The sequence below is a fragment of the Symphalangus syndactylus genome, chromosome 24 (assembly GCF_028878055.3).
Source record: "Symphalangus syndactylus isolate Jambi chromosome 24, NHGRI_mSymSyn1-v2.1_pri, whole genome shotgun sequence".
NCBI classification, from domain to species: domain Eukaryota; kingdom Metazoa; phylum Chordata; class Mammalia; order Primates; family Hylobatidae; genus Symphalangus; species Symphalangus syndactylus.
The window spans coordinates 38,725,182-38,737,474 of NC_072446.2; the positions used below are offsets into that span (position 1 = coordinate 38,725,182).

The following is a 12,293-nucleotide window of genomic DNA, read 5'->3' on the forward strand; positions in this document are numbered from 1 at the left end:
CGGGGGCAGGAAAGGCCCAGCCCAGCAGAACTTGAGGAGTTAAGTGAGGAGTGAGGGGGAGGCGGGTGAGATTGTTGACCAGAAAGGACCCTACACTTGTGCTAATGGTGGGTTACAGGGCCTACTCCATACCCATCTGTCTGACCACATGCAGGCCATGCAGCAGGCTCCAGTCAATGACTGTGACTCCCTAGACTTTACCCCAGGGAAACCCTCATCCTCGCCCAGGCCCAGGCCCAGGCCCAAGGCACAAGTAGACTAGAAGTCTCCCTGCACGAGGAAGGAAAAGTCCACATCCAATCCCTTAGAATATCCTGTTGGCTCTATCCTCAAAATATATCCAGAACCCTATCATTTCTTACCATCTTAACTGCTGTCACTCTGGTCAAAGTCACCATCATCTCTTGCCTGCACTATTGCAGTAGCCTCCCGGTGGGCAGGATAATGGTCCTTCAAAGACGTTCATGTCCTCATCCCCAGAATCTCACCTTAAATGGACTTTGTAGAAGTGTTAAGGAGCTTGAAATGATGAGATTATTGTGGATTATCCAGCTGGCCTCAATGTAATCACAAAACAGAAGCAAGAGGTTTCAGAGTCAGAGACTGGCAGGATGCTGCCCTTCTGCCTTTGAATGGAGAAAGGGGCCACAAGCCAAGGAATGCAGGTGGCTTCTAGAAACCGGAAAAGACAATGGAATAGATTCTCCCCAGAGCCTCCGGAAGGACACAGCCCTGCCAACACTTGATTTTAGTCCAGTGGGAACCATATCAGACTTCTGACCTCCAGAGTGATAAGATCTGTGTTGGTTTAAGCCACTAAGTTTCTGATTCTTTATTACAGAAGCAAGAGGAACCTAATACTCTTCCTCATTGGCCTTCCTGTCTCCATTTTTATTCCTTCCAGCTCATTCTCTACATGGTAAACAGAGGTATCCTTTAAAAAATATGTGTTTGGCTGGGCACAGTGGCTCATCCCTATAATCCCAGCATTTTGGGAGGCCGAGGCAGGCGGATCACTTGAGGCCAGGAGTTCAAGACCAGCCTGGGTAACATGGTGAAACCCCATCTTTACTAAAAATACAAAAATTAGCCGGACATGGTGGTACACACCTGTAGTCTCAGGAGGCAGGGGCACGAGAATTGCTTGAACCTGGGAGTTGGAGGTTGCAGTCAGCCAAGATCACGCCACTGCACTCCAGCCTGGGTGACAGAGAGAGGCTCTGTCTCAGGAAAAAAAAAAAAAAAATATATATATATATATATATATTTTGACATCTGACATATGTATATATACACACATATATATACATATATATACACACACACATATATATATATGTTTTGACATTGGACATATATATGTATGTCGGATGTAGTCACTGAATGCTCACAATCCTCAGATGGCTCTCCACATCCCTCAAGTAAAACCCAAAGTCCTTTCAATGTCCCTCAAGTCCCTACATGATGTCACGATTTTCCTGTCACCTCCTTGCCCTCCTCCTTTCCAATGCCTCACTCCCATCACACTGGCCTCTCTACTCTTCCTCAAACACACCAGCACCCCCCAAACTCTCAAAACCTCTACTCACCTCTACTTTTTTTCCTTCTCTATAGTACTCGTCACCTCCTAACATCTATAACTTACTTATTTACTTTGTTGTTTATCTTCTGCTTCCTCCACAAAGGATCTCCACAAATGATTGTTTTGCTCATGATGTATCATCAAAGAACTATGCCTGGCACGTAGTAGGTACTCAAGAAATACTTGATCGATGAATAAATAAGTGGACTGAGGTAGCAGTGGCCTGGGTAGCAGCCTTGCCTTGATGAGGCTTTGGACAAGACCTTTTCCCTCCCTGGGCCTGTTTATTCTCTGTGATTCTTCAAAGCACCCAAGGCCCTAAAGTTGGGCCTTGGCCTCCTGCCTCTGGATCCTGTGCCTAAGCCTACCTGAGGCACCCTCAGCTAGGAAGAGGTCACTGCCGATCCTTAGGTGGAGCCTGCTCACCTCCCTCATCACCACCCTTCAGGACCTGAAAGCCTTGTGTGTGGGGGGTCACTTGCTGGCAGCCTTGGGGGTTGGGAGCACCAGTAGCTGCCACCTCCACTCCTTCCTCCCCAAAGGAGACAAAACTAGTCCAACCAGTTCTCCTGGGCCACAGGGACACCTGCTCTGTCGACCGAGACTTCCAAGCCACCTGCCTTAGTCATTTGGCCCAGATAGACTCCGCTCCCTCTTTGAACAAAGGAAGATATCCTTTTATATCAGACATTACTTCCCAGGACTCTGGGTCAGTCATATCTCAGTCTACATGACAGATTCTCCCTTGGCCTCCCTGGGGTGAGAGGAGCGGGTGGGTAAAGTGGGCCTTCTTCTCTCAAAGTGCTGTTGTTTATTCATTCAACAAATATTGATTGAACAATTCCTGGGAAGGTCTAAGCACTGTAGATACTTCAGGAACAAAACAGACAAAAGTCGATGCCTTTGTGGACCTTTTGTTTCTAATGAGGACAACAGACAATAAACAAATGTCTAATATAATGTCGAGGGTGACGTATAAAAATAAAATAGGGTAAGGAATTCGAGAATGATGGAGGTGGGGCTATGTTAGACAGATTGGCCAAGGAAAACTTATCAGAGGAAATGAGTTTTTTTGTTTATTTATTTATTTATTTTGAGATGGAGTCTCACTCCGTTGCCCAGGCTGGAGTGCAGTGGCATGATCTCAGCTCACTGCAACATTCACCTCCCCGATTCAAGTGATTCTCCAGCCTCAGCCTCCTGAGTAGCTGGGATTACAGGCACACACCACCGTGCCCAGCTAATTTTTTGTATTTTTTAGTAGAGACAGGGTTTTGCCACGTTCGCCAGGTTGGTCTCAATCTCCTGACCTCGTGATCCACCCACCTCAGCCTCCCAAAGTTCTGGGATTAGAGGTGTGAGCCACCACGCCTGGCCCAAATGTCCCAATTTTTTACGTTTTCTAATTGCTTCTGCAGTATAGGAGCATAGTAGATTTGTATATATTGATCTTGCTATTATTTCAGCACCCTTGCTATTATCTCACCCTTTCCAATCCTGATACTATTTATTTATTTTTCTTGCTCTATTATTCTGGCCAGGCCGCTAATGTAATATTGGAGTCATAACAGCAAGCATCCTTGTGTCATTCCTGACACGTAGCATCTCACATTTCACCACTGTAGTATATTTTAAATTTGTTTTTAAATGTTGGCTCACTTTTTCAGACACTGTGAATGCCAAACTGTCTGGAGGCTGCCATGAGCGGCCAATTTGTGATCTCTGCTTTACCTGAATTATTTCCATGAATTGTGACATCAACCTCGCCAGGTAGGTACTATTATTCTTCACACTGACACGAGGAAACTGAGGTTCAGAGAGGTGAAGTGACTTGCCATAGTCACGCAGCTGGGAGGTGGCAGAGCCAGAATTCAAACCCAGCTCTGCTTGATACCAAAGACTGTAATCTTTCTCTTTTTTTTTTGAGACAGAGTTTACTCTTACAGAGTAAGAGTCTGTCCATGAGTTTACTCTGTCACCCTGGCTGGAGTGCAATGGTGAGATCTTGGCTCACTGCAACCTCTGTCTCCCAGGTTCTGGAGATTCTCCTGCCTTGGCTTCCCAAGTAGCTGGGATCACAGGCACGTGCAACCACGAATGGCTAATTTTTTGTAGTGGAGATGGGGTTTCACCATGTTGGCCAGGCTGGTCTCGAACTCCTGACCTCAGGTCTGCCCATCTTGGCCTCCCAAAGTGCTGGGATTACAGGAGTGAGCCACCGCGCCTGGTCAAAGACTGTGATCTTTCTGGGGGTGGAGTGAGACCCTGGATGCCTAGGCCAGCCCCTTTTTATGCTCCACTCTGTCCAGCATCTTGGAGTTCGGTGGCAGACCCTGGGGTCCTAGAGCAGCTATCACCAATACCAACTTTCTTTTTTATTATTTATTTATTTATTTATTTATTTATTTATTTATTGAGACAGAGTCTTGCTCTGTCCCCCAAGCTGGAGTGCGGTGGCATGATCTCAGCTCACTGCAACCTCCGCCTCCCGGGTTCAAGCGATTCTCCTGCCTCAGCCTCCCGAGTAGCTGGGACCAGCTCCAGGGCCACCACATCTGGCTAATTTTTTGTATTTTCAGTAGAGACAGGGTTTCACCATGTTAGCCAGGATGGTCTCGATCTCCTGTCCTCGTGATCTGCCCACCTCGGCCTCTCAAAGTGCTGGGATTTGTCACCAACTTTCTGTTAAAACATTATAGCTGATCTTGGTATGTCCTTATCTGTGGCCTGGCTCTGCTACTTCCCTCCTGTGACTTTGGGCTGCTTAACCTTAATGTGCCTGTTGCCTCATCTCAACTGCAAAATGGGCTTAAAAGTAGCGCCTACACTGAGGTGCTGGGGATGGTGCCAGGCATTCGATAACTAATAAATGTTAGTTCTCGTGATTACCAGTAGACGTGTATGCCTGTGTACACTGACAGGAAGAAGCTATAGAAAAACCACTTAAATAGTTATATTAGGAAGAAGATGTCACTCTTTTTTTTTTTTTTTTTTTTTTTGAGACGGAGTTTCACTCTTGTCACCCAGATTGGAGTGCAATGGCATGGGATCTCAGCTCACTGCAAACTCTGCCTCCCGGGTTCAAGCGATTCTCCTGCCTCAGCCTCCCAAGTAGCTGAGATTACAGGCATGTGCCACCACTCCCAGCTAATTTTTTGTATTATTAGTAGAGATGGGGTTTCACCATGTTGGCCAGGATAGTCTCGAACTCCTGACCTCAGGTGATCCACCCGCCTCGGCCTCCCAAAGTGCTGGGATTATAGGCGTGAGCCACCACACCCAGCTGAAGATGTCTTTCTTCACATTTCTTTCTATGCCATTGTTACAACTTTTTTAAATGTTCAATGTCTCCCATGACTCCTTCATTATGTGGAGAATAAAGTCCAGATTCCTTAACCCACATCTAAGGCCCTCTCTGATTCATCAACCCACACTTCAGTCGTGGAAAGTGGCTAAGAACCCACGGAGGCAGGCTGCCCTGGCTTGAGTCCCAGCTCTGCAGCTTTCCTGGCTGTGTGAGCTTGGATAAGGAAGTTTACCCCTCTGGGCCTGGGTTTTCTCAGCTGTAAAATACAGAAAGTAACGGCACTCACATGACAGGCTGAGGCGATGTGACTGTAAATAGCCTGGCACAGTGTCCCTCGTGTGGAGAAGCTGAAGCAACAGCCATGATCATTATGCACCTACTCCTCTGAGACCTCTGGTCATCCTGGAACATCCGCCGGCCCCAGAACATAGCAGGCCTGGCACTGTCCCACCCCAAGGTGTTTGCGTGCACCCTGCTCTCACTTGGCACACCTTCCCCTATCCATCCACCCATCAAAGCACCCTGGCCACGGCCCAGCTCCAGGGGCATCCCCTCTGACTTCCTGTCCCCACCAGTCCCCCTCCGGCCTTTGTGCAGGCTGGTACACTTACACACCTCACCCCCATCAACTCTGTCCCTCCTGCCACGTCACACCCTTCCTGAGGACGTGGGAAGCTGGGCCTGGCTCTGAGTTCCAGCCCTGAGTCCCAACACAGATGCCTGAGGGACCTGCCAGCCTTCAAAACAATTCAGTCATCAAATGGAGTCCAACAGCCCAGAAGGGTGGCTGTGAAGATAAACGGGAAAACACTAGTCAAGGCCCTTTTCTCCTTCCCGCCTCCTCATGAGCCCAGTCCACCTCCCACCGGGACCAGCTGAGAGGTAGGAGGAAGCACTGGACGTGAGGACATTGACGGCCTCCAGATGCCCACGGCCCTCCAGAGAGGGATTTCTGATCTTGATTACAACGGATTTGGAGGTGGCTAACAATCCTGAATTCCCACAAGCACGTACAAACCCTGACCCCCATGGGGTGTTGTCCTGGACTGTTTTCTGTGGATGGGTGTTCCCAATTTCCTTTTATTTTATTATTATTATTTTTTTTAATCTTTGAGACAGGGTCTTACTCAGTTGCCCAGGCTGGAATGAATGCAGTGGCACAATCTCAGCTCACTGCAGCCTCGACCTCCTGAGCTCAAGTGATCCTCCCACATCAGCCTCCAGCATATCTGGGACTGCAGGCACCCGCCACCACGCCCAGTTAATTTTTTTTTTTTTTTTGAGACAGGGTCTCACTCTGTCTCCCAGGCTGGAGTTCAGTGGCACGATCTCAGCTCGCTGCAACCTCTGTCTCCTGGGTTCAAGTGATTCTCCTGCCTCAGCCTCCCAAGTAGCTGGGAATACAGGTATGCACCACCACACCCGGCTAATTTTTGCATTTTTACTAGAGACGAAGTTTTGTCATGTTGGCCAAGCTGGTCTCAAACTCTGGACCTCAGGTGATCCGCCCACCTTGGCCTCCCAAAGTGCTGGGATTACAGGCATGAGCTGCCGTGCCTAGCCTTGCTTCCCTTATCATCTCTCCAGGGCTCCCTGTGTGAGGGGCCCAGGACCCCTCAGCCACCACAAGCTTCAGAGGGGAGTGCTGCCACCTAGAGGCAAAGAAGGAAACTGCCACAGCTTGGCCCAGGCCACCCGGACACATTATGACAAAAACATTTATTGAGCACTTTCTGCGTGCCGGGCACCATGCCGAGCCCCTGGCGCACTTCATCATACTGGATCCCCAGGACAACCCTATGAGGTAGTAGTATCGTAAGCCCCATTGTACAGATGAGGAACACGGGGCTCAGAGAAGTGAAGTGACTTGCCCAAGGTCACACAGCAAGTGCATGGCAACTCTTGGATTTGAAGCCAGATCTGTCTCATAGCTGCAGTCTAGCTGTGACACCTGAGTGCCTCCTAAAAGCTACATCACAGAACTGTCTGAGGACGCTGTGGGGAACCGTCCGTGAAAAGGTCCAACACATAAACTCTGAAGAGTTTATGGCAGGCCTCCTGAAGAACAGCGGACTAGAGGCCACCCAGAGGCAGCCTGGAGGCAGAGTGGGGAGGAACGCCCTGTCTTCTCTCCCAAGGGCCCGAACCACCAGCCTAGACCAGCGGGATTCTGGGCTGCTCAGGCTTCAGCCATCTCTCTCCTGCCACCATGGCTCTGCCCAGAAACTGTGGGTGGCCCTGTCCCCAACCCTAGAATGTTGCAGGGCTTTCCAGCAAGAGAGGGGCACAGGAGGGCGACCATGGGCTGAGGTTTCTGAATGACATTCAGCAGGATTTCTGCCAATGGCTCGATGGCTCGCTTCCACTGGTAAGGATCACCGGTCTGCCCCCAGGGGCCCTGGACCCAAACAGGAGTATCAGGCCTGCCCAGGAAACAGACACCTCAGGTCCGTCACTCGGAGGCCTGGATGTAGACAGGAACAGCAAGCATGGCACATGGGCCCTCGGCCCCGGCCTGCAGCTCCGCCAGAGCCAGGTTGGAGCCCAGCCCCTCAGCGTGTCCAGGTACCACCAGCTCAGGTTCCGCGCCCACCGCACCACCCACAACGATGGACAGCACCGCGTCGGGCTCTGCGAAGGGCGGCTTGCCGGGGACGGCCTCAGACACCAGCCCAGCCCCTGCGTCCTTCAGCTCCTCCAGCCCCAGCGGGTCAGGCAAGGGGGTCACCACCTTGCGCCCACCACTGCCGCAACTGCGGGGGGCTGCCCTCTTCTGGGGGGGGCGCCGGGTTTGCAGGTCCTTGTCCTTTTGGGGGCCAAGACGACAGCGGTGATCTTTGAGGTATTTGTGGCGGGAAAAGCCCTTGGCGCAGCCAGCACAGCGGAACTTGTAGTTGCCCGTGTGGGCGCGCTGATGCTCGGCGAGGTGGGCGCGGCGGCTGAAGGACTTGCTGCACAGGGCGCATTTGTGGAGCTTCATGCCTGGAGGGCAAGGGAAAGTCAGTGAGAAGCATCCAGACCTTCACCTCGCAACGGTGCCCTGCGCTGGGAATAAAATCCAGGCTCTTGCCCCACCAGCATCTGTGTGATCTGGCCCCAGCTCTCTCCATCCTCGTCGTCTGCCTTCTTCCAGCCACTCTCTGCGCCAGCCACGCTCACTCTCCTCAGAGATGCCACGCTGGCTCCTCCCTCTGCGCCTTTGTACTTGCCATTCTCCTCTGCCTGGAACAGCCGCTCCCTCCCTGCACCTTGGCTCGCTTTGCCAGGTCATCTCAGGCTCAGGGAGGGGCAGTGATGCCTGAGGCCACCCACAGGAACGTGGCAGCACCAAGACCCCAACCCAGCCCTGTGTGTCCAAGTCATTGACCTACTCTCCCAGTTTTCACACTTTCTTTAGTGACTGACTCTTTTCTGTAAACCTTCTCAAACAGGGGAGACTTTACCCCCCCAGGGGACTCAGCAATGCCTAGAGACATTTTTGGTTGTCACACCTGTGGGGGGATGCCACTGACACCAGTAGATAGAGGCCAGGGATGCTGCTAAACATCCCACAGGGCACAGGACAGCCCCCAGGACAAGATTATCTACAGGATTACAGGCCAGGCGCCAGTGGCTCACACCTGTAATCCCAGCACTTTGGGAGGCCGAGGTGGGCAGATCACTTGAGGTCAGGAGTTCGAGACCAGCCTGGCCAACATGGTGAAAACCCCATCTCTACTAAAAATACAAAAATTAGCTGCACATGGTGTCAGGCACCTGTAATCCCAGCTACTTGGGAAGCTGAGGCAAGAGAAGTGCTTGAACCTAGAAGGCAGAGGTTGCAATGAGCCGAGATCATACCACTGCACTCCACCCGGGTGACAGAGTGAGGCTCCATCTCAAAAAAAAAAAAAATTATCTGGCCCAAAATGTTAATGGTGCCAGGGTTGAAGAACCTTGTTTTAGACCTCGGCTGGCATGTGGAAAGCCAGCCAGGCTGCTCTGAGGAGCTGCTGAGAAACTGAGGAGTGGCTTGGAGACCCCTGCCCTGCCCTATCAAGGAAGCTTCCTGGCCATGTCTTGGACCTGGCTGGAATCTGATTCCCTCCACACCTCGTCCACACCTCTATCACACTGGGCACTGCTCCAACTGAGTCATCTCTGCTCAGGTTAGCTTCCTCCTTGGACTGGGGGACTGTGTCTGATTCATCTCTGTTCACCCTAAAGTCCCTAACACAGGCCTGGCTCATAGCCCACATAAGTGAAAGTGCTGGCTGGAATGTGCCAGGCAGGGAAAACAAGCCTCACGGGATATGTCTGCTCTTTCTCCTCCTGGTGGGTCTATCCCAGTGAACTAGAGCTGAACCAGACCCTCCTGGCAGGCCCAAGAGCCACTTACCAGAGTGGGAGAGGATGTGGGCCTTCAGCTTGTCCGGCCGGTTGAACTCCTTACTGCAGCCTGTGTGTGTCCTAAAACCCAAAGCCACTGGTCAGGGAGAGTTCACGAAGCTTAGGATCCTCTTGCTGGCCCCTCCACTAGCCCTGGGCACAAGGGACAGCCTTGTCCACCCTAAGGGCTGGGCAAGGAGGTAGGGTGGGAAGTGAGGCAGGCAGGGCCCAGGACAGGATAAAAGGAGAGAGACCTGGCCGGGCACAGTGGCTCATGCCTACAATCCCAGCACTTTGGGAGGCCGAGGTAGATGGATTACTTGCGGTCAGGAGCTCGAGACCAGCCTGGGCAACATAGTCAAACCCCATCTCTACTAAAAATACAAAAATTAGCCGGGCGTGGCAGCAGGCGCCTGTAATCCCAGCTACTTGGGAAGCTGAGGCAAGAGAATCACTTGAATCCAGAAGGCAGAGGTTGCAGTGAGCCAAGATCTTACCACTGCACTCCAGCCTGGGTGACACAGTGAGATCCTGTCTCCAAAAAAAAAAAAAAAAAGAGAGAGGCCTGCCCTCTGTCCCACCCCCCCCAGCAGCACCCCTGGAGAGTCTGTCCCGCTACCCGCCCCCCTGCATGGCAGTCTCTACTCACGAGAAAGGGCATTTGTATTTCTTGAAGGGCTCGTGGATCAACATGTGTCTCTTCAGTTTGTCCTTGCGGTTGAACGCAGACTCGCACACTGAGCATTTGTAGGGCTTCTCGCCTGCAGCAGACACAGACAGGGAGAGCCAGCACTCGCCAGGAGTCGGAATCCAGGGCACAAGGGTCCCCGCTGGGCCCCTCAGGGGAGCAGCTCCTCTAGGGAGGTGGCCAGGGGAGAAAATAGCCTCTCTCATTCTTCAGTGGCTTTGTTTTGCCAGAGACAAGACAGGGCTATTTTGATAGGATGGTCAGGAGAGGCCTCTCTGATGAGGCCATGCATGAGGAGAGACCTCAGGTCATCAGGGAGATGGTCTGGGCAGCAGAGACAGCAGGTACAAAGCCCCTGAGGCAGGAGCACATTTGGCAGTGCTGTTGAACAACAGGGAGGCTGGTGTGGCCAGAGAACAAGGCAGAAGGTGAGGGCAGTGAGCCAGCCAGGCCCGCATGGGAGGACCTGGGAGGCAGAGCTAAGGACTTGGCTTTTTTTTTTTTTTTTTTTTTTGAGACAGAGGCTTGCTCTGTCACCCAGGCTGGAGTGCAGTGGCGAGATTTCAGGTGAGTCACTGCAACCTCTGCCTTCTGGGTTCAAGCAATCCTCCCACCTCAGCCTCCTGAGTAGATGGGATTACAGGTGTGTGCCACCACACCCAGTGAACTTTTGTATTTTTAGTAGAGATGGGGTTTCACCATGTTGGCCAGGCTGGTCTCGATATCCTGACCTCAAGTGACCCACCCGCCTTGGCCTCCCAAAGTGCTGGGATTATAGGCATGAGCCACCGCGCCCGGCCAGGACTTTGGCTTTTACTCTGAGCCAGAAGAGAAGCCACCAGAGGGTCTGAGTAGCAGAGGGATGGGCTCTGATGTAAGCTTTTAACCAGCTCGAGTGAGGGTAGAGGTGAGGATAACCAGAAAGTGGCCCAGGACAGCCATGTTGGGAAGGCAGAGTCGGCAGCCCTTGCCACTGGATTGGCTGTGGCTGTAAGAGGAGGAGGGGAGTCAAGGATGAGGTGTGGCCTGAGTAGCAAGGTGGCCTCATGTCATTTATGGCAATGCGGTCCACCCTGGGGAATGAGGAATCACACCTTATCTAACTGAATCCTTCCAACAAACCAGGAGGCACCGACTCCCATCATCCCCATTTCACAGATGAGAAAGAAGACTGAAGTTCAGAGAGGTGAAGGGACTGGCTCAGGGGCTACCCCTATGGTTGGGGGAGCTAAGATTCCAGCCCAGCAGCATGATCCAGAGCCCATCTGAGCTACCCAGATCTTCCCGCTGTTAAACCTGTCCTGGGGCAGCTCTTGCCTGATGGGCTACCTGAGGAACCCACTGGAAATCAAGGGAGGTGCCTGCAAAGTTGCTGTGGGGTCACAGCTTGCCCTTTGGAAGGGGCTGTTTCTGGGCTGCTCTGACTTCCTGTTATTATTTCCTCTCTGTTCTCCCTCTGGAATGAATAAAGTACTTCTGAAAAAACATCAACCCAGTTGATACGGAAATGCTGGTCCCTACAATAGAATGCTCTGTGGTCATTAAAAAGATTAAAAAGGTCAATCTGTGTTTCCTGATCTGGAAAGATCGCCTGGACATATTGCTAGTGGGGAAAGAAAGCAGTAGAACAGCTTAACACAATCTCATCTTTCTTAGAAAAAAATATAATCCCTACTGGATATGTAAGCTCCAACAAAAAAAAAAAAAGAGAAAAAAAAATACAACCTGCACACCCCAAAAAAGCCCTAGCCATGTGTCTCTGTAAATAAACTGAAGATGCAGGGAGAAAGATGGGGAGGTGTAGGGAGAGGACAGACCAAAGTGTCAGTGGCAACTACAACTTGAAGGGGAAATTTAACATTTTACTTTATGTACTCCTATATTGCTTCCATTTTTATAATAACCATGTATTAGGTGTGTGTGTGTGTGTGTGTGTGTGTGTGTGTGTGTGTGTATTTTGTTTTGTTTTGAGACAGAGTCTTGCTCTGTCGCCCAGGCTGGAGTGCAGTGATTCGATCTTGGCTCACTGCAACCTCCACCTCCTGGGTTCAGGCAATTCTCCTGCCTCAGCCTCCTGAGTAGCTGGGATCACAGGTGTGCACCACCACACCTGGCTAATTTTTGTATTTTTAGTAGAGATGGGGTTTCACCATGTTGGCCAGGCTGGTCTCGAACTCTTGACCTCAGGTGCTCCGCCCACCATCGCCTTCCAAAGTGCTGGGATTACAGGCGTGGGCCACCGCGCCTGGCAGCGTGTATTACTTTTGAATAATAATTTTTAAAAGCTATAAAGAGCAATTTGGTAATATCAAACTTACAATTCATTACTTCTTTTCCCTTCTTTATTG

General features: G+C 51.2%; 1 protein-coding gene across 6 annotated transcripts in view; it reads right to left on the minus strand.

Annotated features, from left to right (window-relative positions):
* Positions 1-6,589: 6,589 nt before the first annotated feature.
* The window catches only part of ZNF341 (zinc finger protein 341), a 62,360-nt gene continuing 56,656 nt past the window's right edge, over positions 6,590-12,293 (minus strand). For all 6 annotated transcript variants that reach the window (XM_055266456.2, XM_055266454.2, XM_055266459.2 and 3 more), the window contains 3 exons: positions 9,907-10,018; positions 9,268-9,338; positions 6,590-7,871 (listed from right to left, as the gene is read on the minus strand). In XM_055266456.2, the coding sequence (XP_055122431.1) occupies positions 7,342-7,871; positions 9,268-9,338; positions 9,907-10,018 (713 nt within the window). In that variant the 3' untranslated portion in view covers positions 6,590-7,341. The remainder of the gene's footprint in view (positions 7,872-9,267; positions 9,339-9,906; positions 10,019-12,293) is intronic.